The sequence below is a fragment of the Bufo gargarizans genome, chromosome 2 (genome assembly GCF_014858855.1).
Source record: "Bufo gargarizans isolate SCDJY-AF-19 chromosome 2, ASM1485885v1, whole genome shotgun sequence".
NCBI classification, from domain to species: Eukaryota; Metazoa; Chordata; class Amphibia; order Anura; family Bufonidae; genus Bufo; species Bufo gargarizans.
In genome coordinates, this window is record NC_058081.1 from 692,569,621 (window position 1) to 692,595,806 (window position 26,186).

General features: G+C 45.2%; 1 protein-coding gene across 1 annotated transcript in view; it reads left to right on the forward strand.

The window, feature by feature from the left end:
- The first annotated feature begins 7,496 nt into the window (after nucleotides 1–7,496).
- Nucleotides 7,497–26,186, forward strand: part of LOC122926313 (membrane frizzled-related protein) — an 85,436-nt gene continuing 66,746 nt past the window's right edge. The window contains exons 1-3 of the mRNA XM_044277686.1: nucleotides 7,497–7,512; nucleotides 7,889–8,033; nucleotides 8,122–8,320. Coding sequence (XP_044133621.1) covers nucleotides 7,497–7,512; nucleotides 7,889–8,033; nucleotides 8,122–8,320 — 360 coding nt within the window. The remainder of the gene's footprint in view (nucleotides 7,513–7,888; nucleotides 8,034–8,121; nucleotides 8,321–26,186) is intronic.

Sequence of the window (26,186 nt, forward strand, 5' to 3'; positions counted from 1 at the left end):
TGGTGCAAGTCAGGACTGATCCGTTTGACTTAGATTATTATTATTATTTTTTACTTAGTTATGCAGACGGATCCGTACAGAACAGATACCGGCATTTGCATTTATAGGTGCGGATCCGTCTGTGCAGATACCAGACGGATCCGCACCTAACGCAGGTGTGAAAGTAGCCGAAGGCAACTCCGCCAAGTGCAAAATGCCGCTACCCTCAATCCAGCATGTGGAAGCCAGATTCTGTGCATGCTTATGGCCAGTTTCACATGAGCGCCTACAAACATACAGTAACAGAGATGCAGGCTACACTTGAAAACTGGAACTCTGCATGTTTTTGTGGCAATCCATAATAAAGATGCAATGTGATACAGACCAGGATGGCGGCAATACCAGAACAGTATTTAATGGTGTTTTCATTAAAACTCCTTTTAAATTCAAGATGACCTAGTGATCGGCTGATAGACATGGGTCCAGCTTTAGGGATCATGCACACAGCCGTGATTGGCCTGGGAAATACGGTCTGTGTGGCGGCCAACTGACCTGAAATCACTGAATGTAAGTCTAATGCATAGAGAGACTGATGTCCAGTCCACGCTGAGGACGCTGTGTAATTCCAGTGTGGTCACGTGGCACTGCTGAGGAATGGCGATGAGGATGATGCATCAAAAAAGAAAGTGTTTGGTTAAAAAAAAAATTTGCTGCACTATGTATGGAATTATATACATAGTTTTTAACTACAGGGGCCTTGTAAGCAGTATAGCTTGCTGTACTACACTGTTTCCGTAGCTTCCATGCACCACAATGAGAGCGACTGAAACAGCGGAGCACCAGTCCGCTTCACCATGTCCCGACCACCTGGTGGTCAGTACTTAGTCCCATTTTGACTTGGTAATGGCAAGATGGAACAATCCCTTCAAGCCATACTTCTATACCCCCAATGGTTCACAAGATCCCACCTCAGGCTTCCTTAGTTCCCTGTGGTCATACTTGACTGTCACTTTACCCAAGTGTTGTCTTTCTGCCTCCTCTGCTGTCTCTCCTGGAGATTGGACGTACATCTGGGAGAAAATGGAATTGGAGCTGGAACCGAGGTTACTGATGGTGTCCATGGGGCGGCTAAGACGAGACCGGTAACAAAAAACCAGCACAGGTAATGAGAAGTCAAATGCCAGGTGAGCAAAGACAGACTGCCCATCTGCAAAAAACAGAAGTGACCAGAAATAAAAACAGGTCCCCATAGACCATCTGCACTCTATATAAGGAGGTGATATGGCTGGACTCTACATGGGGGGGCGGCACTGTACCAACACTGCATGACCTGCCCGCAGTAAGCTGGCCACTAAGTCAGTGCTGGAGAATATTCTTAAGCTTGTCAGTAGTGATTGACGGGATGCTGACTATTGGTCTAAATAATGTAAAGTGCACACTGTAATACTGTCCAAATAGAGATTAGATACCAGTATATACACTATATGGACACACACCTACAGGAGATTTTATGACATCCCCCCCCATCCTAAAGCCAAAGGTATTAATATGGAGTTGGTCCCCTCACCGCTTTTTGCAGCTTCTGGAAAGGCTTTGTACAATATTTTGGATGTGTCTGGAAATTTTTGCCCGTTCATTCAGAAGAGCATCTTTAAGGTAGACACTGATGTTGGAGGAGAGGGCCTGGCTCACAATATCAATTCTAGTTCATCCCAAAAGTTTTAGATGGGGTTAATGTGAGGCCTCTGTGCGGCCAGTCAAACTTCCACACCAAATTCACCCCACCATGGCTTTATGAACCTTGTTTTGTGCACTAGGGCACAGTCGTGATGGGAAATCAAAGGTCCCTCAGCAAACTGTTCCCACAAAGTTGGAAGCATACAATTGTTCAAAATGTCTTGGGATGCTGGCTCATAAAGATTTATGTTCCTTGGAATTAAGGCCGACCCCTTAAAAACTGTTGGCACAATGCAGTGAAGCAAGTCAAGTTCTCCTGGCATTCACCAAACCCAGACTTGTCCATCAGATTGCCAGATAGAGAAGAGTGATTCGTCACTCCACAGATGTTTCCACTGGCGGCGTGTTTTATATCGCTTTATCCAAAGTGTTGTGTGTGGTGATGTAAGGTTTAAACAAAAATCACACAAAAAAGATAAAAAAACTAAGAAAACCATCCTGCACGATATGATAAATAAATATGCGGATGTCCATGGCTACAGTTATGAAAACAATCACAGAAAACAAATAATAATGCACTAACACAATAGATGCAAACATTATATATGGACTAAGACCTCACTCTGATATAATAAAATCTGAGACTCTTAGCCAATATATTTTGATCAAAACACATCTGTGCCCACCTACCCTCGCCAAGGTGGTCTCAAACCTACCTATACCGTTGGGCAGCTATGTTCAGGAGAGCAGACCCTGCACATATAGTGTGCTGCTCCTAGTCACCTTCTCTCATCGGGTGCTGGATGCACATACAGGTGAGTAGGAGCAGCACACTATATGTGAACATAGATGCCCAACGCATAGGTAGGTTTAGAGTAGGACCTGCCTGATTGATACCACCTTGGCGAGGGTAGGCGGGCACAGATGTGTTTTGATCAAAATATATTGTCTCAGATTTTATTATATCAGAATGAGGGCTTAGTCCATATATAATGCTTGTGCAACGGGCTTCTCCCCCTAGGACCCTTTATATATGACGACCCAGGTGTAGGAATGCCGAGTGGTGTGATGCGGCCTAAATGTTTCTTTATGTGTGTCACGGTGCTCCTACCTGGATACGGCTGGACCCCAGTCTTTGGCTCCGAAGCAATAAATAGGGGGAATAATTGAGGGATTTTGAAAGAAAGATTGAGTCCGGACCTTGTATGTAGTTGAACAGCAGCTTTACTTGAATAAACGTTCATCAGAAACAGTCTTCAAGCTTTGTCTTGGTTCCAGCAGGCTTTAGCATTAAACTGGCAAGTTTCTTCAATAACTCTGCTTGCTTTTTCTCTCTCTGCTGTACTGACAGGCTTGCTTAATACTCTGCTTCTTCTGTATGCTGCACTACACTTTGTAGTCTCACTCTAAGTTATACCAGGGAATTTTCCTCCTGGCTCCTGAGGCGTTAAGCTTTGGCCTCCATGGCCAGCAGAGCTTAGGGTGCTCTGGCTGGCGTGGGCACGTCCAGCAGAGACGTTCCCCTTGCACACCCTCCCCTAGTAGGGTGTGGGTCCCACCTCTGAGACCTGCATCTATCTCCAGAACGAGCCCTTGAACGTGCACCGCACATGCACTGTGTGCTCTCCTTTAATTTCTACGGAGTTCAGAAGTTCCATAGAATTGAATTGAGAGCACAACATGCAAGAGCGGCATCACTCCATTCACGTCTATGGGAGTGGCGGAGATAGCCGAAAGAATGAAGGGCGGCCACGCATGCACAGCTGCTCTACGTTGGCTTTGGGGTCCCATTCTGGAGATGGCTGTGGGTCCCAGAGATGGAACCGACACCTATCTGACATTGATGGCATATAATACAGATATGCCACCAAATATCTGAGATGAGACAACCCCTTTAGGCTACTGTCTATATTCCCTACATATATATGAATTTGTGGATAAAACCATACAAAAGTCCAATGCAAAGAGTACAGCGAAGTCTCTTTAATCACAGCAAGTCTATGAGGTAGTAGTAAACATTCATGATTGAAAACATTGGAGTTAGTTTCCTCAGCAGTAAAGGGAGGGTTACTCACCTGACTCGGATTAGACTGTCTGGCACATTTTCTTACGGACCCCTGCTCTGTCTTTGGCACTCTGCATAAGGCTTAGGAAGTTTCACAACTAGAGCAAAGTTTGCTTGGAATCCAAAACTGGTAAGTACTATTTACTCTGGTATGCCAGCATGTAGAGATTCAGATGTAGGTACGAGCAATGCAAGACTTGGGTTGTTTTTTAGCATTGACCTGTGCCCACTTGCACAGTAGTTTGGTGGTCACATACTCCAGATTCAGGAATGCTCCATGTCCTTGTCAAGGTCATCATGGTCTTCTGGTCTTGTTAGGTCGCATGTAATATGCTATGGGGTTTTTAACTATATGATAATCGGAGTTCAGGCTAAAACTTGCTTCAGTCACATCATATTCTTAGTACATCCGCTTTCAGGGGGTGATTTTGTGTCATAAGTAATATAGTGAAACCTCTCCCAAAGACCACCACCTTTGAAAAAAAAACACCCAGTTATCCAGACTGGATTTTTTTTTGCACCATGTTTTCAGTTCCTTCATATGCTGATCATAATGTTTGAGAAGACCTTCTCCTAGAAGACCATTCTTTAATGCAATTTTTGGTGGTTGTCTCATAGGGGTTTGACTGTACTGTATGACAGGTTTAATAAGAGGTTGAGAGGGGAAATAGAACAAGGGCGAATCTCCTTATCAGGGGCATTTCTAGGGTCTCAAAAGACCTGGAACCCAAGCACAAGGTATATTTGCTAAATTCTCGATCCCCCCAGGCCTTGTGCTATATATGGATGGACATTGCATTCAGCACTACACACCTATTTCAGACAGTGATGTCTCCTCTGATTATATACAGTCTCTTTCCCTCATCTTCTCCTTTTGGCCCAGACTGCCATGATGACTTATTTCAACCACGTCTCATCTCTGGCCGCTCTGCAGAGTTTGCCACATAGACATCTTCCTCACTTTTCCATCATACTCCCCTTCCTGGTGCCACAACAGTGTCATCCTGCAGCTACTGTGCTACCCAAATACTATACTGCAGAAATATTAGTGCCACACAGATAGCCCCCCTCCCCAAACAGTTATAGTGCTCCCAAAAGTACCAACAATAGTAATTATTCTCTCCCAGAGTGTCCTAATTAGTGTCCCTACAGTTCCCCCAATAGTGATAATGCTCCCCATAAGTTCCCTATTAGTATCCTCCATGTTCTGCTCAATAATTATAATGCCCCCCCCCATAGTAACCACAGTAGTTATATTGTCCCTGCTGTGCCCCCAATAGTGATAAGGCCCCTCTTTAGTGCCCCAGTAGCAATAAGGCCCCTAAAGATCCCCCAGTAGTAATAAGGCCTTCTAGAGTGCCCCCAGTAGTTCTGGGGGCTGTTGTGTCCCAGTAGTTATAATGCCCCCTGTATTGGCCCCAGTAGTTATAATCCCCCCTATAGTGACCACAGTAGTTATAGTGCCCCCAGTAGTATATTTCCCCCGAAGTGACCACATTCAACTGTATTGTCATCCGGAAGGCAGAGATACAGTTGTGTGTACCGCGCCCACCACATTCGGGCTCTGGGGCTGTTTTGGCTTAGCGAGACCCCTGCTTCTGACAAATTGCAAGTGATACGGCCACATACAAGATATCTGTCGTCTGAGAGCAGCATTCTCTCCCAATTCCCCAATATCAGGCATGTGTTGTGACTGGGAATAGAGAAGAATTACAATTACATCCAGACACCATATCAAATATTCCTGACCCTTCTTTCCCTGGCATTGGGGAGATTCTAGAAGCTTCTATACACATTAGATGTTCAGCCGAGATATGTCCAAAGTGCATGGCCAGTTTAAAGAGCATCCATCAGCATGATCAACCCTATTAAAACCAGGCATACCATGTAGTAAGGGTGATCCTGCTGATTAAAACAATGACTGGCTGTGGTATTCTCTAGAAAAAAGACTTTTATATGTGAATTTATATTTTATGCAAATGATGGCTTCAGGGCACCGAAGGGCAGGGCCTAGCCCCTTGGAGCACTTTATCCCTTCAGTTTTCCAGTGGCAGTCATGCCCCTTGGTGCATTGAAGCCCTTATTTGCATATAAAATAAGGGTCATTCCTCTCGGGAATGCCGCAACCAATTTTCACAAAACAGGTATCATTTTAGTCAGCAGGATCGACTCTACCAGGCAGTAGGTCTAGTTTAAGAGGGTTGATCCTGCTGACATGTATTCTTTCAGATTACAGGGCCAAACAAAATTCAGACAATGTTTTCCTACTTCTTGATTTCTTTCATAAATAGCAGACTTGCAGTTGGTTAGATATTACACTTCTTACTGTTGTTGGTATGTTTTTAGTTTTTTATGGGATAATCTAATGGGTTCTCCACTTTGGACAATCCCTACTGGTTAGAGCGACCTCTTGACAATAAGATGATCACAAAGTATCCCCTTGCTAGGCAACCTGGCAGCAAGTGTTCAGTTTTTCTGCAGCACCCCCAAAGGTGAAATTAAGAATTACACAGTGTCCATCCAAATCAGTGCAGCGTCTGTCTAAGGCCTCATGCACATGACCGTAGAAAGTCCGTGGGTCCGCAATATACGGGCCCCGGCCGTGTGCGCACTGTAACACGGATGTGGACCCGTTCACTTGAAGGGGACTGAAATCTGGAAGAAACAGTGCGGAACGGAGGCACTACAAAGTTTTCTGTCTGTGCCTCCGCACCGCAAAAAAAGTAGTGCATGCACTACTTTTTTGCAGTTCAGAATGTCTGATGCAAATCACGGACCCCATTTAAGTGAATAGGTCTGCAGACGGCGAGCACGCAGTCTGTACCTGTGCAAATTGTGGTCCGCAACACGGGCACGGCCGGCACGCGGCTGTGTGCATGAGGCCTAATACAGGACAGGTTCTCCAGAGTGAGAGACGATCTCTGTAACAACTCTGACCAAGAAAAAAGAATCCGCGGTGCTCTGCTCTCTTCCTAGACCAGTGACGTCATACTCATCAGTCACATGCCCCCTGTTCAGCTCAGTCCCATTCAAGTGAATAAGCCTGGGCTGCAATACCAAGTACATCCACTATACAATACACGGCGCTGTGCTTGGTATGCTGTGAGGGGAGGAAGCTACTGCATTCACCTGAGCACCGTGGCCTCTCCCCCCAGTGCACCATGCATCAGGTTCATCAACAGGGTACAAGCCCTACTGGCCCATCTGTCAATAGTGAAAAACAAAAGCAGAGGAAAGAACAGTATATGTCAAAACCAATGCACACCATATAACAACTGGACAACCATAAAATCTATGAAAAACAAACGGGGGTCTCCAATGTGATATACTGTATGTAAGACCACCCCCTCACAGCATAGTACAAATAATAATGTGGAGGTCTGAAAAGTAGAGCAATAGATCAGATAACTACCCTATAGTGGAAAAAAATTCCATGATAACCAGGGATGGATTGGCTATAGACCGTACAGGGAAATTTCCCAGTGGGCCGATGCCCGGAGGTCGCCCAAGCCCCCATCTCTGCCGTTGGCTGGCTACATAATAAGCTATCATTGGTAATTAACTCTGTGAGAATCAGGTACGCATGTAACTGGCCAGCGACATGCTCTCCTGAATTCAACTATGGCCCGCATGTCACCTCCTAAGCCCCCTGCTCCATATCTTAATCAGAGACAACTGGAGGAGGAGGAGGAGAGAAAGTGGCCTCTATTGGTGGCTAATTCAGAGGGACAACTTTTGTTGCCCAGCCGCCTGTTAATTTAGACCCTCCTACAACATGGGGACACTTTTAGGTATGTTTTTCCAGGGCCACTTTAGGTTCCCAATCCTCCCCTGATGATGACAGAACATCTCTATCCAATACACATAAAGATGCGCCCAAAAAGGAAAAAGAATAATAATGAAGCAATATAAAATGAAGTAAAATCAGAATAATTCATTATAGAATATCATATATTGGAAGGATATGTTGGTTTCTTTTGGCCTATTTTATATTCTATATTAGATTATAGATCATTCAGATATTATTTTATATCATTATTGGCCATGTAAATCGGGGATGTGCTGCCGACAAAAATGGAAACGAACAGCCACACAATCATAACCACTGAATGATCGTTAATGCAGCCATTTGTTCGCATAATTAGCGGTTCATATTTTCTTTTTCAGAGAAAAAGATTATATCTTATATCTTATTTCATCAGAGAAAAATGTATATCTGTGATGACACATATTGCTGTTTTATATCCCAGCGGTTAAGCAAAAAAGCCCCACTCCAACAAACCAGACATCACAATTTCCATGTAGGATCCTGGTAAATAGTGTGGTAAGATGTTCAAGAAGCCAATGCGAGATACCCATCCTAGTACTGTGAATAGACAGGACGTTGTTTTTCTTTGAAGGCATCACATCTACATCCACTTGTCTTCACAGAACCATTTTACTCCATTCATGACTATAATGAAGCACATCCAGAGCTGGGTGACTTTACATCCTTCAAACCCAGAACCTGGAGGCTCTGGAGATACAGAACTGATACATCAGGAGCAGGCAATGAGTGAAAACAGCTGCATTGCTATCTACGGGATGCCTGATGATGAGGTAAGACACATATGTTTGTAAAGGGTCAGACATATTTTTTTGGGCTGTGACTGCTAAGTGTGGCTCCCAACTCTAGGATGGAAGAAATAATCAGATGGACACAGTTGTAATTTAAATAAGGAGGTTTTTATTGGTCTCAGCTGGGGCACCAAGCTTAATGGTTACAGTTGTTTGATAGGCAACACGCTTAATGGTTGCAGTCTCTCATTGAGTGCACAGTCTTGTTCAGAGGCAACAGGTTAATCCTCAGAGTCAGTAATAAACACAATTGTACTCGCAGTTATCTCCATGGCTTCCTTTCCATGTCTCGCAGTACCAAACTAATTGCACAGTCGCAGTGTGCCCTCCATTGCAATCTACAGTATTGCACAGTCAGTCTCTCACCCAGGGTTGATTACAGGGGGCGCTTAGTTGTGTGTCTGCTCGGTTTAGACTGACCCTTCGCAACTGGTCTTTGCATTACAAATTTCCCTTTAAGCACTCTGGCCATTAATTACCACTTCTTTCTATTGCCACTTCTATGTGCTGGTCTAAAAAGTGACTTTTATTTAATCCTTTTTCTTTTAGATGATTGAGTAAAAGTTACTTTTTAGACCAACACATAGTAGTGGCAATTGAAAGAAGTGGAAATTAATAGCCAGACCGCTTATAGTGAAATCGACTCCATTTAGGACCTCAGTGCACTTTTATGGCTAGTATCACTCACCTCTACTGATAGCTAGCTACATTCAGGAATCTGCAGCTTTCTCCAGCTCACACTCCTGCCTCTCTCTGCTTTGATTTGCTCATGAGGCTTGCCTGCACTTCTATTTATTCTCTCCCAGACATGTTCTCTCGATACATCTAAAAGCAGCTGATTGACATTGCATGCTGTTATTTAGTCAATGATCTACAAGTATACCCAAGTGACCCTTCCAGTGATACTCCCCCTGGGATAGAAAATGCATGTAAATTATTTGTACCCACATGCATTGCCTTACAGTTATACACATTAAAGCTCATTTGCCAAGTGGATACCTAAACACTCACATTGGGGTGCACCACTTATAACCGGGCACCATTCACATACATATAAACACATACAGACACACTCCTCCTCCTTATAACATACAGACACACTCCTCCTCCTTATAACATACAGACACACTCCTCCTCTTTATAAAATACAGACACACTCCTCCTCCTTATAACATACAGACACACTCCTCCTCCTTATAACATACAGACACACTCCTCCTCCCTATAAAATACAGACACACTCCTCCTTATAAGATACAGACACACTCCTCCTCCTTATAACATACAGACACACTCCTCCTCCTTATAACATACAGACACACTCCTCCTTATAAAATACAGACACACTCCAACTCCTTATAACATACAGACACACTCCTTCTTCTTATAGCATACAGACACTCTCCGACTCCTTATAAAATACAGACACACTCCTCCTCCTTATAAGATACAGACACACTTCTCCTCCTTATAACATACAGACACACTTCTCCTCCTTATAACATACAGACACACTCCTCCTTATAACATACATACACACTCCTCCTTCTTATAGCATACAGACACTCTCCGACTCCTTATAAAATACAGACACACTCCTCCTTATAAGATACAGACACACTCCTCCTCCTTATAACATACAGACACATTCCTCTTATTAAGATACAGACACACTCCGGCTGATTATGACATACAGACACACTCCTCCTCCTTATACCATACAGACACACTCCTCCTTCTTATAGCATACAGACACACTCCGACTCCTTATAAAATACAGACACATTCCTCCTTTTAAGATACAGACACACTCCGGCTGATTATGACATACAGACACACTCCTCCTCCTCCTTATAACATACAGACACACTCCTCCTCCTTATAACATACAGACACACTCCTCCTCCTTATAACATACAGACACACTCCTCCTCCTCCTTATAACATACAGACACACTCCTCCTCCTTATAACATACAGACACACTCCTCCTCCTTATAACATACAGACACACTACTCCTCCTTATAACATACAGACACACTCCTCCTCCTTATAACATACAGACACACTCCTCCTCCTTATAACAGACAGACACACTCCAACTCTTTATAACAGACAGACACACTCCAACTCTTTATAACAGACAGACACACTCCTCCTCCTTATAACATACAGACACACTCCTCCTCCTTATTACATACAGACACACTCCGACTCTTTATAACAGACAGACATACTTCGACTCCTTATAACTAGAGATGAGCGAATCAAAGTTGACGAAGTGGAATTCGATCCGAATTTCAGGAAAAATTCGATTTGCACCGAATCCGAATTTCCTCATGCTTCGTGGTAACAAATCGCATTTTTTCATAAAATGGCTGCTGCACATGTTAGGACATGGAGCAAAGAACTCTGGGAACAGGGGATCACCCACAATGCCATGCATGCGGCCAATCAGCAGCCAGCCAGCCCTGTGATGTCACAGCCCTAAAAATAGCCTTAGCCATCTTGGATTCAGCCATATTCCAGTGTGTACTTAGTGCAGGGAGAGATGTTAGCAGGTGCTAGGGGAAGTGCTAGGGAAGACTTGAAAACTTTTATTTTGCTGAATAGAAGTTCAGGGAAAGAGCATTAGAAGTGTAGGGAAAGGATAGGGAGGAATTATTCCACACTATAAAAGAAGAACAGGGTCCAATAGGGGAGTGTACATCCTGGGTAATAGGAACAATTACACCTTGCTGCACTGACTGGGGATCCAAATTGCCATTATACTGCTGCTTTTAAGTTTGCAATAGATGATACCTCTGTAATTCCAGCAAACCGTTCTCTTTATTGGGGTGCAAGTGCTGTGTGATACAGCCATTAACTGGGTGTATTAGGAAATATTTCCAAGTCTTATTAGCCCTTGTGCGGTGCAGTTATATGATCTAAAGCCTTTATTGGCGTGTATAAATGGGAAAAAAGGGCTTATTAGCAGTTGTATTGTGAAAAATTACAGCCCTTTTTGGCATGTATTAGTGGTAAAAAAAAAGTATTTGCCGTTCAGCGGTGCAGTTATATGTTCTAAAGCCTTTTTTGGCCGTTCAGCGGTGCAGTTATATGTTCTATTCTAAAGCCTTTTTTGGCATGTATTAGTGGGAAAAAAGGGCTTATTAGCCGTTGTGTGGTGAAGTGACAAAATTACAGACCTTTTTGGTGTGTATTAGTGGGAAAAAAATGTATTTTCCGTTCAGCGATGTAGTTATATGTTCTAAAGCCCTTTTTGGCAGTTCAGCGGTGCAGTTATATATGTTCTAAAGCCTTTTTTGGCGTGTATAAGTGGTAAAAAGGGCTTATTAGCCTTTGTGTGGTAAAGTGACAAAATGACAGCCCATTTTGCATGTATAAGTGGCAAAAAAAAGTATTCGCCGTTCAGCGGTGCAGTTATATGTTCTAAAGCCTTTTTCTGCGTGTATTAGTGGCAAAAAAGTATTATTTGCCGTTCAGCCGTGCAGTTTTATGTTCTAAAGCCTTTTTTTGGTGTGTATTAGTGTAAAAAAAAAAAGGGCTTATTAGCCGTTGTGTGGTGAAGTGACAAAATTAGAGCCCTTGTTGGCGTGTATTAGTGGCAAAAATAAGTATTTGCCATTAAGGGGTGCAGTTATATGTTCTAAAGTAGGGATGAGCGAACCCGAACTGTTTTGGGGTGTCCGTGACACGGACCCGAACCCGAACATTTTCGTAAAAGTCTGGGTTCGGGTTCGGTGTTCGTCGCTTTCTTGGCGCTTTTTGAAAGACTGCAAAGCAGCCAATCAACAAGCGTCATACTACTTGCCCCAAGAGGCCATCACAGCCATCCCTACTATTGGCATGGCTGTGATTGGACAGTGCAGCATGTGACCCAGCCTCTATTTAAGCTGGAGTCACGTAGCGCCGCACGTCACTCTGCTCTGATCAGTGTAGGGAGAGGTTGCAGCTGCTGTTAGGGCGAGATTAGGCAGTGATTAACTCAGCAAAAACACTTAATTCAGTGATCGATCTACAGCTGTGGATCATTGAACTGCTGCTATTTAATAGCTTACTGTTTTTAGGCTGCCCAGAGCGTTTTTATGTCACTTTTTTCTGGGGTGATCGGCGGCCATTTTGTGTCTTGTGGTGCGCCAGCACAAGCTGCCACCAAGTCCATTTAACCATCAATAGTGTGGTTATTTTTTTGCTATATCCTACATCAGGTGCTTGGCTGTGCTTGCTATTTTATTGAGGGGTGAAATACAATTGCCAAAATAGCAGTACCCTAAATCTGGTGTTTCAGCTGTGGCTAGCCAATTGTAATACTGTCTGCTGCCTGGCAAAGGATATATTTTTGTTCTGGGTTGAAATACAATTCCCAACTTAGCAATTCCCTAAATCAGTGGTTTCTGCTGTATCAGGCCTACTTTAAATCTATCCATAAAAGGGTATATTAGATTGAAGGTGCGGATAGTGTCATCCTCAATAACTTCACACGCTACCGTGCATTTCCAAGTCTAATTCTGTCCGTAAACATATACCTGTCACCCAGCGCCTAAATACTAGGCCTACAATTTATATTCAGCTAAATCTGTCATTATTGCTGTGGCTGGTCAATTCATTTAGTGTCCGCCAAAGCACAGTTTTTGTTCTGGGTTGAAATACAATTCCCAACTTAGTAATTCCCTAAATTAGTGGTTTCTGCTGTATCAGGCCAACTTTAAATCTATCCATAAAAGGGTATATTAGATTGAAGGTGCGGATAGTGTCATCCTCAATAACTTCACACGCTACCGTGCATTTCCAAGTCTAATTCTGTCCGTAAACATATACCTGTCACCCAGCGCCTAAATACTAGGCCTACAATTTATATTCAGCTAAATCTGTCATTATTGCTGTGGCTGGTCAATTCATTTAGTGTCCGCCAAAGCACAGTTTTTGTTCTGGGTTGAAATACAATTCCCAACTTAGTAATTCCCTAAATTAGTGGTTTCTGTTGTATCAGGCCAACTTTAAATCTATCCATAAAAGGGTATATTAGATTAAAGGTGCGGATAGTGTCATCCTCAATAACTTCACACGCTACCGTGCATTCCCAAGTCTAATTCTGTCCGTAAACGTATACCTGTCATCCAGGGCCTAAATACTAGGCCTCAAATTTATATTCAGCTAAATCTGTCGTTACTGCTGTGCCTGTATTAGTGTAATACGGTACCTAAATAGATAGCCAGATAGTGTTAGGTGTCTGTAAAAAAAGGCCTGAATTTGAATTCAATACATTGGGCCAAATAATTTTTTCTTATTGTGGTGAACAGTAACAATGAGGAAAACATCTAGTAAGGGACGCGGACATGGTCGTGGTGGTGTTAGTGGACCCTCTGGTGCTGGGAGAGGACGTGGCCGTTCTGCCACAGCCACATGTCGTAGTGAACCATCTACCTCAGGTCCCAGTAGCCGCCAGAATTTACAGCGATATTTGGTGGGGCCCAATGCCGTTCTAAGGATGGTAAGGCCTGAGCAGGTACAGGCATTAGTCAATTGAGTGGCCGACAGTGGATCCAGCACGTTCACATTATCTCCCACCCAGTCTTCTGCAGAAAGCGCACAGATGGCGCCTGAAAACCAAGCCCATCAGTCTGTCACATCCCCCTCATGCATATCAGGGAAACTGTCTGAGCCTCAAGTTATGCAGCAGTCTCTTATGCTGTTTGAAGACTCTGCTGGCAGGATTTCCCAAGGGCATCCACCTAGCCCTTCCCCAGCGGTGGAAGACATAGAATGCACTGACGCACAACCACTTATGTTTCCTGATGATGAGGACATGGGAATACCACCTCAGCATGTCTCTGATGATGACGAAACACAGGTGCCAACTGCTGCGTCTTTCTGCAGTGTGCAGACTGAACAGGAGGTCAGGGAGCAAGACTGGGAGGAAGACTGGATGGAAGACGATGCAGGGGACGATGAGGTCCTAGACCCCACATGGAATGAAGGTCGTGCCACTGACTTTCACAGTTCGGAGGAAGAGGCAGTGGTGAGACCGAGCCAACAGCGTAGCAAAAGAGGGAGCAGTGGGCAAAAGCAGAACACCCGCCGCCAAGAGACTCCGCCTGCTACTGACCGCCGCCATCTGGGACCGAGCACCCCAAAGGCAGCTTCAAGGAGTTCCCTGGCATGGCACTTCTTCAAACAATGTGCTGACGACAAGACCCGAGTGGTTTGCACGCTGTGCCATCAGAGCCTGAAGCGAGGCATTAACGTTCTGAACCTTAGCACAACCTGCATGACCAGGCACCTGCATGCAAAGCATGAACTGCAGTGGAGTAAACACCTTAAAAACAAGGAACTCACTCAGGCTCCCCCTGCTACCTCTTCTGCTGCTGCCGCCTCGGCCTCTTCTGCTGCTGCCGCCTCGGCCTCTTCCTCCGCCTCTGGAGAAACGTTGGCACCTGCCGCCCAGCAAACAGGGGATGTACCACCAACACCACCACCTCCGTCACCAAGCATCTCAACCATGTCACACGGCAGCGTTCAGCTCTCCATCTCACAAACATTTGAGAGAAAGTGTAAATTCCCACCTAGCCACCCTCGATCCCTGGCCCTGAATGCCAGCATTTCTAAACTACTGGCCTATGAAATGCTGTCATTCAGGCTGGTGGACACAGACAGCTTCAAACAGCTCATGTCGCTTGCTGTCCCACAGTATGTTGTTCCCAGCCGCCACTACTTCTCCAAGAGAGCCGTGCCTTCCCTGCACAACCAAGTATCCGATAAAATCAAGTGTGCACTGCGCAACGCCATCTGTGGCAAGGTCCACCTAACCACAGATACGTGGACCAGTAAGCACGGCCAGGGACGCTATATCTCCCTAACTGCACACTGGGTAAATGTAGTGGCGGCTGGGCCCCAGGCGGAGAGCTGTTTGGCGCACGTCCTTCCGCCGCCAAGGATCGCAGGGCAACATTCTTTGCCTCCTGTTGCCTCCTCCTACTCAGCTTCCTCCTCCTCTTCTTCCACCTGCTCATCCAGTCAGCCACACACCTTCACCACCAACTTCAGCACAGCCCGGGGTAAACGTCAGCAGGCCATTCTGAAACTCATATGTTTGGGGGACAGTCCCCACACCGCACAGGAGTTGTGGCGGGGTATAGAACAACAGACCGACGAGTGGTTGCTGGCGGTGAGCCTCAAGCCCGGCCTGGTGGTGTGCGATAATGGGCGAAATCTCGTTGCAGCTCTGGGACTAGCCGGTTTGACGCACATCCCTTGCCTGGCGCATGTGCTGAATTTGGTGGTGCAGAAGTTCATTCACAACTACCCCGACATGTCAGAGCTGCTGCATAAAGTGCGGGCCGTCTGTTCGCGCTTCCGGCGTTCACATCCTGCTGCTGCTTGCCTGTCTGCGCTACAGCGTAACTTCGGCCTTCCCGCTCACCGCCTCATATGCGACGTACCCACCAGGTGGAACTCCACCTTGCACATGCTGGACAGACTGTGCGAGCAGCAACAGGCCATAGTGGAGTTTCAGCTGCAGCACGCACGGGTCAGTCGCACTACAGAACAGCACCACTTCACCACCAATGACTGGGCCTCCATGCGAGACCTGTGTGCCCTGTTGCGCTGTTTCGAGTACTCCACCAACATGGCCAGTGGCGATGACGCCGTTATCAGCGTTACAATACCACTTCTATGTCTCCTTGAGAAAAAACTTAGGGCGATGATGGAAGAGGAGGTCACCCACGGAGGAGGAGGAGTCATTTTTAGCACTTTCAGGCCAGTCTCTTAGAAGTGACTCAGAGGGAGGTTTTTTGCAACAGCAGAGACCAGGTACAAATGTGGCCAGCCAGGGCCCACTACTGGAGGACGAGGAGGACAAGGATGAGGAGGAGGTGGAGGAGGATGAGGATGAAGCATGTTCACAGCGGGGTGGCACCCAACATAGCTCGGGCCCATCACTGGTGCGTGGCTGGGGGGAAACGCAGGACGATGACGATACGCCTCCCACAGAGGACAGCTTGTCCTTACCTCTGGGCAGCCTGGCACACATGAGCGACTACATGCTGCAGTGCCTGCGCAACGACAGCAGAGTTGCCCACATTTTAACGTGTGCGGACTACTGGGTTGCCACCCTGCTGGATCCATGGTACAAAGACAATGTGCCCACCTTACTTCCTGCACTGGAGCATGATAGGAAGATGCGCGAGTACAAGCGCACATTGGTAGACGCGCTACTGAGAGCATTCCCAAATGTCACAGGCGAACAAGTGGAAGCCCAAGGCGAAGGCAGAGGAGGAGCAAGAGGTCGCCAACGCAGCTGTGTCACGGCCAGCTCCTCTGAGGGCAGGGTTAGCATGGCAGAGATGTGGAAAATTTTTGTCAACACGCCAGAGCTAACTGCACCACCACCTGATACGGAACGTGTTAGCAGGAGGCAACATTTCACTAACATGGTGGAACAGTACGTGTGCACACCCCTCCACGTACTGACTGATGGTTCGGCCCCATTCAACTTCTGGGTCTCCAAATTGTCCACATGGCCAGAGCTAGCCTTTTATGCCTTGGAGGTGCTGGCCTGCCCGGCGGCCAGCGTTTTGTCTGAACGTGTATTCAGCACAGCAGGGGGCGTCATTACAGACAAACGCAGCCGCCTGTCTACAACCAATGTGGACAAGCTGACGTTCATAAAAATGAACCAGGCATGGATCCCACAGGACCTGTCCATCCCTTGTGCAGATTAGACATTAACTACCTCCCCTTAACCATATATTATTGTACTCCAGGGCACTTCCTCATTCAATCCTATTTTTATTTTCATTTTACCATTATATTGCGGGGCAACCCAAAGTTGAATGAACCTCTCCTCTGTCTGGGTCCGGGGCCTAAATATCTGACAATGGACTGTTCCAGTTTTGGCTAACATGAAGCCTGATTCTCTGCTATGACATGAAGCCTGATTCTCTGCTATGACATGAAGCCTGAATCTCTGCTGACATGAAGCCTGAATCTCTGCTATGGGACCTCTCTCCTCTGTCTGGGTGCCAGGGCCTAAATATCTGACAATGGACTGTTCCAGTTTTGGCTGACGTGAAGCCTGATTCTCTGCTATGACATGAAGCCTGAATCTCTGCTATGGGACCTCTCTCCTCTGTCTGGGTGCCGGGGCCTAAATATCTGACAATGGACTGTTCCAGTTTTGGCTGACATGAAGCCTGATTCTCTGCTATGACATGAAGCCTGATTCTCTGCTATGACATGAAGCCTGATTCTCTGCTATGACATGAAGCCTGATTCTCTGCTATGACATGAAGCCTGATACTCTGCTATGGGACCTCTCTCCTCTGTCTGGGTGCCGGGGCCTAAATATCTGACAATGGACTGTTCCAGTTTTGTGTAACGTGAAGCCTGATTCTCTGCTATGACATGAAGCCTGATTCTCTGCTATGGGACCTCTCTCCTCTGTCTGGGTGCCGGGGCCTAAATATCTGACAATGGACTGTTCCAGTTTTGGCTGACATGAAGCCTGATTCTCTGCTATGACATGAAGCCTGATTCTCTGCTATGACATGAAGCCTGATACTCTGCTATGGGACCTCTCTCCTCTGTCTGGGTGCCGGGGCCTAAATATCTGACAATGGACTGTTCCAGTTTTGTGTAACGTGAAGCCTGATTCTCTACTATGACATGAAGCCTGATTCTCTGCTATGGGACCTCTCTCCTCTGTCTGGGTGCCGGGGCCTAAATATCTGACAATGGACTGTTCCAGTTTTGGCTGACATGAAGCCTGATTCTCTGCTATGACATGAAGCCTGTCACGGCTGAGGATGGGGAAAACCCTCAGCCGTGCGATGCCAGAAGAAGTTAGGCTGCTCGGCCAGGACGACAGGATTAGGGAGCAGGTCACCTCCTAAAGCGTCCCTAACCTGACCCTAACTCCTAGCTGCATGGGCCGACCTCTAAGGTAGGAGGGCTCATGCTCAGGAACCTCGGATCCCTAACTCACCCTCCGACCGGTCCCTGAACTAGGAGTCAAGGTAAGACGGCCTGTTCCTTCTGGACACGGAGGAACAGGGGTCTCACTGGCCAAGCTACAAGGAATGGGGAAACACATACAACATACAGATATGACTGGCGAACTACTAGTTCCACACGTACCTGTCACAGCCACGCTGACTGGAACCCATGCATGCACTACTAATGTCCACAGAACAACTAGAGGACACAGCACACATAACACACAGGTAACCAGGACATCCGTAGTTGCAATAAACAGAGACAAAGGAAAACATCAACTGAACATCAAGACATAAACTTCACAGATAAACCTATGACCACAAGGGTGGCCCCCACTGGCAGATGATATACACAGGAGGCTGCTCCAGCTAAGCATGGCTGAAGCAACCCACTGACACATGCCAAACACTGAGGCTTTATAGGCCTAAGAGGCCACACCCACACAGACACACCCAGTGTCTCACACACACAGAAAGGGAGTTAACCCTTCCAACACCAGGGAAGGGAAAACACCACTTAAAGGGAAAGTGTCCAAACCAAGATCACACTGTGGCTGTTGCCGCAGGCAACGACATGGGTGGCAACCATGTCCTGGGAGTCAGCCCGAAGGCCGGGACACTGCCACCACATGTACACATCCAACCAAACGTTGCCACGGGCAACCACAGTGAAGGGAAGAGTCCTAGTGCACACACAACACAAAACGCAGTGCACACCAGACAAACAAACACAATACCCAACATGAAGGTTGTTAGGTGCAATCGCATGCCATGCAGCAAGCTGCCCAGCACCGCTCAGGCTGCTCTGCTGAAACCAAGACATACAACTAGTTGCCCGCGGCAACCACAAGTGAGGCCACAAACCAGCGGCCCTCACCTGTGATTGAACACCAAAACCAAACCGCAGGCAACCGCATGCGGTTGAGGAGTCACGACCATAACCGTGGCCGTGACAAAGCCTGATTCTCTGCTATGACATGAAGCCTAATTCTCTGCTATGGGACCTCTCTCCTCTGTCTGGGTGCCGGGGCCTAAATATCTGACAATGGACTGTTCCAGTTTTGGCTGACGTGAAGCCTGATTCTCTGCTATGACATGAAGCCTGATTCTCTGCTGACATGAAGCCTAAATCTCTGCTATGGGACCTCTCTCCTCTGTCTGGGTGCCGGGGCCTAAATATCTGACAATGGACTGTTTCAGTTTTGTGTGACGTGAAGCCTGATTCTCTGCTATGACATGAAGCCTGATTCTCTGCTATGGGACCTCTCTCCTCTGTCTGGGTGCCGGGGCCTAAATATCTGACAATGGACTGTTCCAGTTTTGGCTGACGTGAAGCCTGATTCTCTGCTATGACATGAAGCCTGATTCTCTGCTGACATGAAGCCTAAATCTCTGCTATGGGACCTCTCTCCTCTGTCTGGGTGCCGGGGCCTAAATATCTGACAATGGACTGTTCCAGTTTTGTGTGACGTGAATCCTGATTCTCTGCTATGACATGAAGCCTGATTCTCTGCTATGGGACCTCTCTCCTCTGTCTGGGTGCCGGGGCCTAAATATCTGACAATGGACTGTTCCAGTTTTGGGTGACGTGACGCCTGATTCTCTGCTATGACATGAAGCCTGATTCTCTGCTGACATGAAGCCTGAATCTCTGCTATGGGACCTCTCTCCTCTGTCTGGGTGCCGGGGCCTAAATATCTGACAATGGCCTGTTCCAGTGGTGGGTGACGTGAAGCCTGATTCTCTGCTATGACATGAAGCCTGATTCTCTGCTGACATGAAGCCTAAATCTCTGCTATGGGACCTCTCTCCTCTGTCTGGGTGCCGGGGCCTAAATATCTGACAATGGACTGTTCCAGTTTTGGCTGACGTGAAGCCTGATTCTCTGCTATGACATGAAGCCTGATTCTCTGCTGACATGAAGCCTGAATCTCTGCTATGGGACTTCTCTCCTCTGTCTGGGTGCCGGGGCCTAAATATCTGACAATGGACTGTTCCAGTTTTGGGTGACGTGACGCCTGATTCTCTGCTATGACATGAAGCCTGATTCTCTGCTGACATGAAGCCTGATTCTCTGCTGACATGAAGCCTGAATCTCTGCTATGGGACCTCTCTCCTCTGTCTGGGTGCCGGGGCCTAAATATCTGACAATGGCCTGTTCCAGTGGTGGGTGACGTGAAGCCTGATTCTCTGCTATGACATGAAGCCTGATTCTCTGCTATGACATGAAGCCTGATTCTCTGCTATGGGACCTCTCTCCTCTGTCTGGGTGCCAGGGCCAAAATATCTGACAATGGCCTGTTTCAATGGTGGGTGACGTGAAGCCTGATTCTCTGCTATGACATGAAGCCTGATTCTCTGCTATGGGACCTCTCTCCTCTGTCTGGGTGCCGGGGCCTAAATATCTGACAATGGACTGTTCCAGTTTTGGCTGATGTGAAGCCTGATTCTCTGCTATGACATGAAGCCTGAATCTCTGCTGACATGAAGCCTGAATCTCTGCTATGGGACCTCTCTCCTCTGTCTGGGTGCCAGGGCCTAAATATCTGACAATGGACTGTTCCAGTTTTGGCTGACGTGAAGCCTGATTCTCTGCTATGACATGAAGCCTGATTCTCTGCTATGACATGAAGCCTGATTCTCTGCTATGACATGAAGCCTGATTCTCTGCTATGACATGAAGCCTGATTCTCTGCTATGACATGAAGCCTGATTCTCTACTATGGGACCTCTCTCCTCTGTCTGGGTACCGGGGCCTAAATATCTGACAATGGACTGTTCCAGTTTTGGCTGACGTGAAGCCTGATTCTCTGCTATGACATGAAGCCTGAATCTCTGCTATGGAACCTCTCTCCTCTGTCTGGGTGCCGGGGCCTAAATATTGACAATGGACTGTTCCAGTTTTGGCTGACATGAAGCCTGATTCTCTGCTATGACATGAAGCCTGAATCTCTGCTATGGGACCTCTCTCCTCTGTCTCGGTGCCGGGGCCTAAAAATATCTGACAGTGGCCTGTTCCAGTGTTGGGTGACATGAAGCATGATTCTCTGCTATGACATGAAGCCTGAATCTCTGCTATGGGACCTCTCTCCTCTGTCTGGGTGCCGGGGCCTAAATATCTGACAATGGACTGTTCCAGTTTTGGGTGACGTGAAGCCTGATTCTCTGCTATGACATTAAGCCTGAATCTCTGCTATGGGACCTCTCTCCTCTGTCTCGGTGCCGGGGCCTAAAAATATCTGACAGTGGCCTGTTCCAGTGTTGGGTGACATGAAGCATGATTCTCTGCTATGACATGAAGCCTGAATCTCTGCTATGGGACCTCTCTCCAATTGATATTGGTTAATTTGTTTTGTTTTATTTTTATTTTTATTCATTTCCCTATCCACATTTGTTTGCAGGGGATTTAACTACATTTTGCAGCCTTTTGCAGCCCTCTAGCCCTTTCCTGGGCTGTTTTACAGCCTTTTTAGTGCCGAAAAGTTCGGGTCCCCATTGACTTCAATGGGGTTCGTGTTCGGGACGAAGTTCGGGTCGGGTTCGGATGCCGAACCTGAATATTTCCGGGAAGTTCGGCCGAACTTCTCGAACCCGAACATCCAGGTGTTCGCTCAACTCTATTCTAAAGCCTTTTTTTGGCCGTTCAACGGTGCAGTTACATGTTCTAAAGCCTTTTTTGTGTGTATTCGTGGGAAAAAAAGTATTATTTGGTGTTCAGCGGTGCAGTTATATGTTCTAAAGCCTTTTTTGCCGTGTATTACTGGCAAAAAAAATGTATTTTCCATTCAGCTGTGCAGTTATATGTTCTAAAGCCTTTTTTGGCGTGTATTAGTGGCAAAAAAAGGGCTTATTAGCTGTTATGTGGTGAAGTGACAAAATTACGGCCCTTTTTGGCGTGTATTAGTGGCAAAAAAAAAGTATTTGCCATTATGGGGTGCAGTTCTAAAGCCTTTTTTTGGCTGTTCATCGGTGCAGTTACATGTTCTAAAGCCTTTTTTGCGTGTATTAGTAGGAAAAAAAGTATTATTTGGTGTTCAGCGGTGCAGTTATATGTTCTAAAGCCTTTTTGGTGTGTATTAGTGGCAAAAAAGGGCTTATTAGCCGTTATGTGGTAAAGTGACAAAATTACAGCCCTTTTTGGTGTGTATTAGTGGCAAAAAAAAATATTGTTTGCCGTTCGCGGTGCAGTTATATGTTCTAAAACCTTTTTTGGCGTGTATAAGTAGGAAAAAAGGGCTTATTAGCCATTGTGTGGTGAAGTGACACAATTACAGCCCTTTTTTTGGCGTGTATTAGTGGCAAAAAAATATATTATTTGCCGTTCAGCTGTGCAGTTATATATTCTAAAGCCTTTTTTGGTGTGTATTAGTGGCAAAAAAAGGGCTTATTAGCCATTGTGTGGTGAAGTGACAAAATTACAGCCCTTTTTGGCGTGTATTAGTGGCCCAAAAAAAGTATTTGCCGTTCAGCGGTGCAGTTATATGTTCTGAAGCCTTTTTTTTACGTGTATTAGTAACAAAAAAGTATTATTTGCTGTTCAGCTGTGCAGTTATATGTTCTAAAGCCTTCTTTGGTGTGTATTATTGGCAAATAAAGGGCTTATTAGCCTTTGTGTGGTGAGGTGACAAAATTACAGCCCTTTTTGGCGTGTATTAGTGGCAAAAAAAAAGTATTTGCCGTTCAGCGGTGCAGTTATATGTTCTAAAGCCTTTTTTGGCGTGTATTAGTGGCAAAAAAGGGCTTATTAGCTGTTATGTAGTGAGGTGACAAAATTACGGCGCTTTTTGGCGTGTATTAGTGGCAAAAAAAAAGTATTTGCCGTTCAGCGGTGCAGTTATATGTTCTACAGCCTTTTCTGGCGTGTATTAGTGGCAAAAAAAGGGCTTATTAGCCGTTGTGTGGTGAAGTGACAAAATTAGAGCCCTTGTTGGCGTGTATTAGTGGCAAAAATAAGTATTTGCCATTAAGGGGTGCAGTTATATGTTCTAAAGCCTTTTTTTGGCCGTTCAACGGTGCAGTTACATGTTCTAAAGCCTTTTTTGCGTGTATTAGTGGCAAAAAAATGTATTATTTGCTGTTCAGCGGTGCAGTTATATGTTCTAAAGCCTTTTTTGGCCGTTCAGCGGTGCAGTTATATGTTCTAAAGCCTTTTTTGGTGTGTATTAGTGGCAAAAAAAGGGCTTATTAGCTGTTACGTGGTGAAGTGACAAAATTACGGCCCTTTTTGGCGTGTATTAGTGGCAAAAAAAAGTATTTGCCATTACGGGGTGCAGTTATATGTTCTAAAGCCTTTTTTTGGCTGTTCAGTGGCGCAGTTATATGTTCTAAAGCCTTTTTTGCGTGTATTAGTGGAAAAAAAGGGCTTATTAGCGGTTATGTGGTGAAGTGACAAAATTACAGCCCTTTTTGGTGTGTATTAGTGGCAAAAAAAAGTATTGTTTGCCGTTCAGCGGTGCAGTTATATGTTCTAAAGCCTTTTTAGGCGCAAATAAGTGGGAAAAAAGGGCTTATTAGCCATTGTGTGGTGAAGTGATACAATTACAGCCCTTTTTTGCGTGTATTAGTGGCAAAAAAATATATTATTTTCCGTTCAGCGGTGCAGTTATATATTCTAAAGCCTTTTATGGCGTGTGTTAGTGGCAAAAAAGGGCTTATTAGCCTTTGTGTGGTGAAGTGACAAAATTACAGCCCTTTTTGGCGTGTATTAGTGGCCAAAAAAAAGTATTTGCTGTTCAGCGGTGCAATTATATGTTCTAAAGCCTTTTTTGCATGTATTAGTGAGAAAAAAGTATTATTTGGCATTCAGCGGTGCAGTTATATGTTCTAAAGCCTTTTTTGGCATGTATTAGTGGCAAAAAAAGGGCTTATTAGCCGTTATGTGGTGAAGTGACAAAATGACAGCCCTTTTTGGTGTGTATTAGTGGCAAAAAAAAGTATTGTTTGCTGTTCAGTGGTGCAGTTATATGTTCTAAAGCCTTTTTAGGCGTGTATAAGTGGGAAAAAAGGGCTTATTAGCCATTGTGTGGTGAAGTGGCAAAATTACAGCCCTTTTTGGCGTGTATTAGTGGCCAAAAATAAGTATTTGCCGTTCAGTGGCGCAGTTATATGTTCTAAAGCCTTTTTTTGCGTGTATTAGTGGCAAAAAAAGTATTATTTGCCGTTCAGCTGTGCAGTTATATGTTCTAAAGCCTTTTTTGGTGTGTATTAGTGGCAAAAAAGGGCTTATTAGCTGTTGTGTGGTGAAGTGACAAAATTACAGCCCTTTTTGGTGTGTATTAGTGGCAAAAAAATGTATTGTTTGCCGTTCAGCTGTGCAGTTATATTTTCTAAAGCCTTTTTTGGCATGTATAAGTGGGAAAAAAGGGCTTATTAGCCATTGTGCGGTGAAGTGACACAATTACAGCCCTTTTTTGCATGTATTAGTGGCAAAAATATATATTATTTGCTGTTCAGCGGTGCAGTTATATGTTCTAAAGCCTTTTTTGGTATGCCACATAGGTGGGAAAAAAGGGCTTATTAGCAGTTGTGTGGTGAAGTGAGAAAATTACAGCCTTTTTGGCGTGTATTAGTGGCAACAAAATATATTATTTGCCGTTCAGCGGTGCAGTTATATATTCTAAAGCCTTTTATGGCGTGTGTTAGTGGCAAAAAAGGGCTTATTAGCCTTTGTGTGGTGAAGTGACAAAATTACAGCCCTTTTTGGCGTGTATTAGTGGCCAAAAAAAAGTATTTGCCGTTCAGCGGTGCAATTATATGTTCTAAAGCCTTTTTTGCATGTATTAGTGAGAAAAAAGTATTATTTGGCATTCAGCGGTGCAGTTATATGTTCTAAAGCCTTTTTTGGCATGTATTAGTGGCAAAAAAAGGGCTTATTAGCCGTTATGTGGTGAAGTGACAAAATGACAGCCCTTTTTGGTGTGTATTAGTGGCAAAAAAAAGTATTGTTTGCTGTTCAGTGGTGCAGTTATATGTTCTAAAGCCTTTTTAGGCGTGTATAAGTGGGAAAAAAGGGCTTATTAGCCATTGTGTGGTGAAGTGGCAAAATTACAGCCCTTTTTGGCGTGTATTAGTGGCCAAAAATAAGTATTTGCCGTTCAGTGGCGCAGTAATATGTTCTAAAGCCTTTTTTTGCGTGTATTAGTGGCAAAAAAAGTATTATTTGCCGTTCAGCTGTGCAGTTATATGTTCTAAAGCCTTTTTTGGTGTGTATTAGTGGCAAAAAAGGGCTTATTAGCTGTTGTGTGGTGAAGTGACAAAATTACAGCCCTTTTTGGTGTGTATTAGTGGCAAAAAAATGTATTGTTTGCCGTTCAGCTGTGCAGTTATATTTTCTAAAGCCTTTTTTGGCATGTATAAGTGGGAAAAAAGGGCTTATTAGCCATTGTGCGGTGAAGTGACACAATTACAGCCCTTTTTTGCATGTATTAGTGGCAAAAATATATATTATTTGCTGTTCAGCGGTGCAGTTATATGTTCTAAAGCCTTTTTTGGTATGCAGCATAGGTGGGAAAAAGGGCTTATTAGCAGTTGTGTGGTGAAGTGAGAAAATTACAGCCCTTTTTGGCGTGTATTAGTAGCAAAAATATATATTATTTGCCGTTCAGCGGTGCAGTTATATATTCTAAAGCCTTTTTTGTTGTGTATTAGTGGCAAAAAAAGTATTATTTGCCGTTGTCTGCTGAAGTAACAAAACTATAGCCTTTTTTTGAATGTATTAATTTCCTTTTTATTTACTTATTTGATCTAACAGTATGTCAGACATAGAAGTGACAGGCCCTGCACAGGGGAGGGGCAGAGTCCTACATGTTTCTGGCGCAGGCACAGCTCGTAGCAGAGTAAGGGGGTCTGGC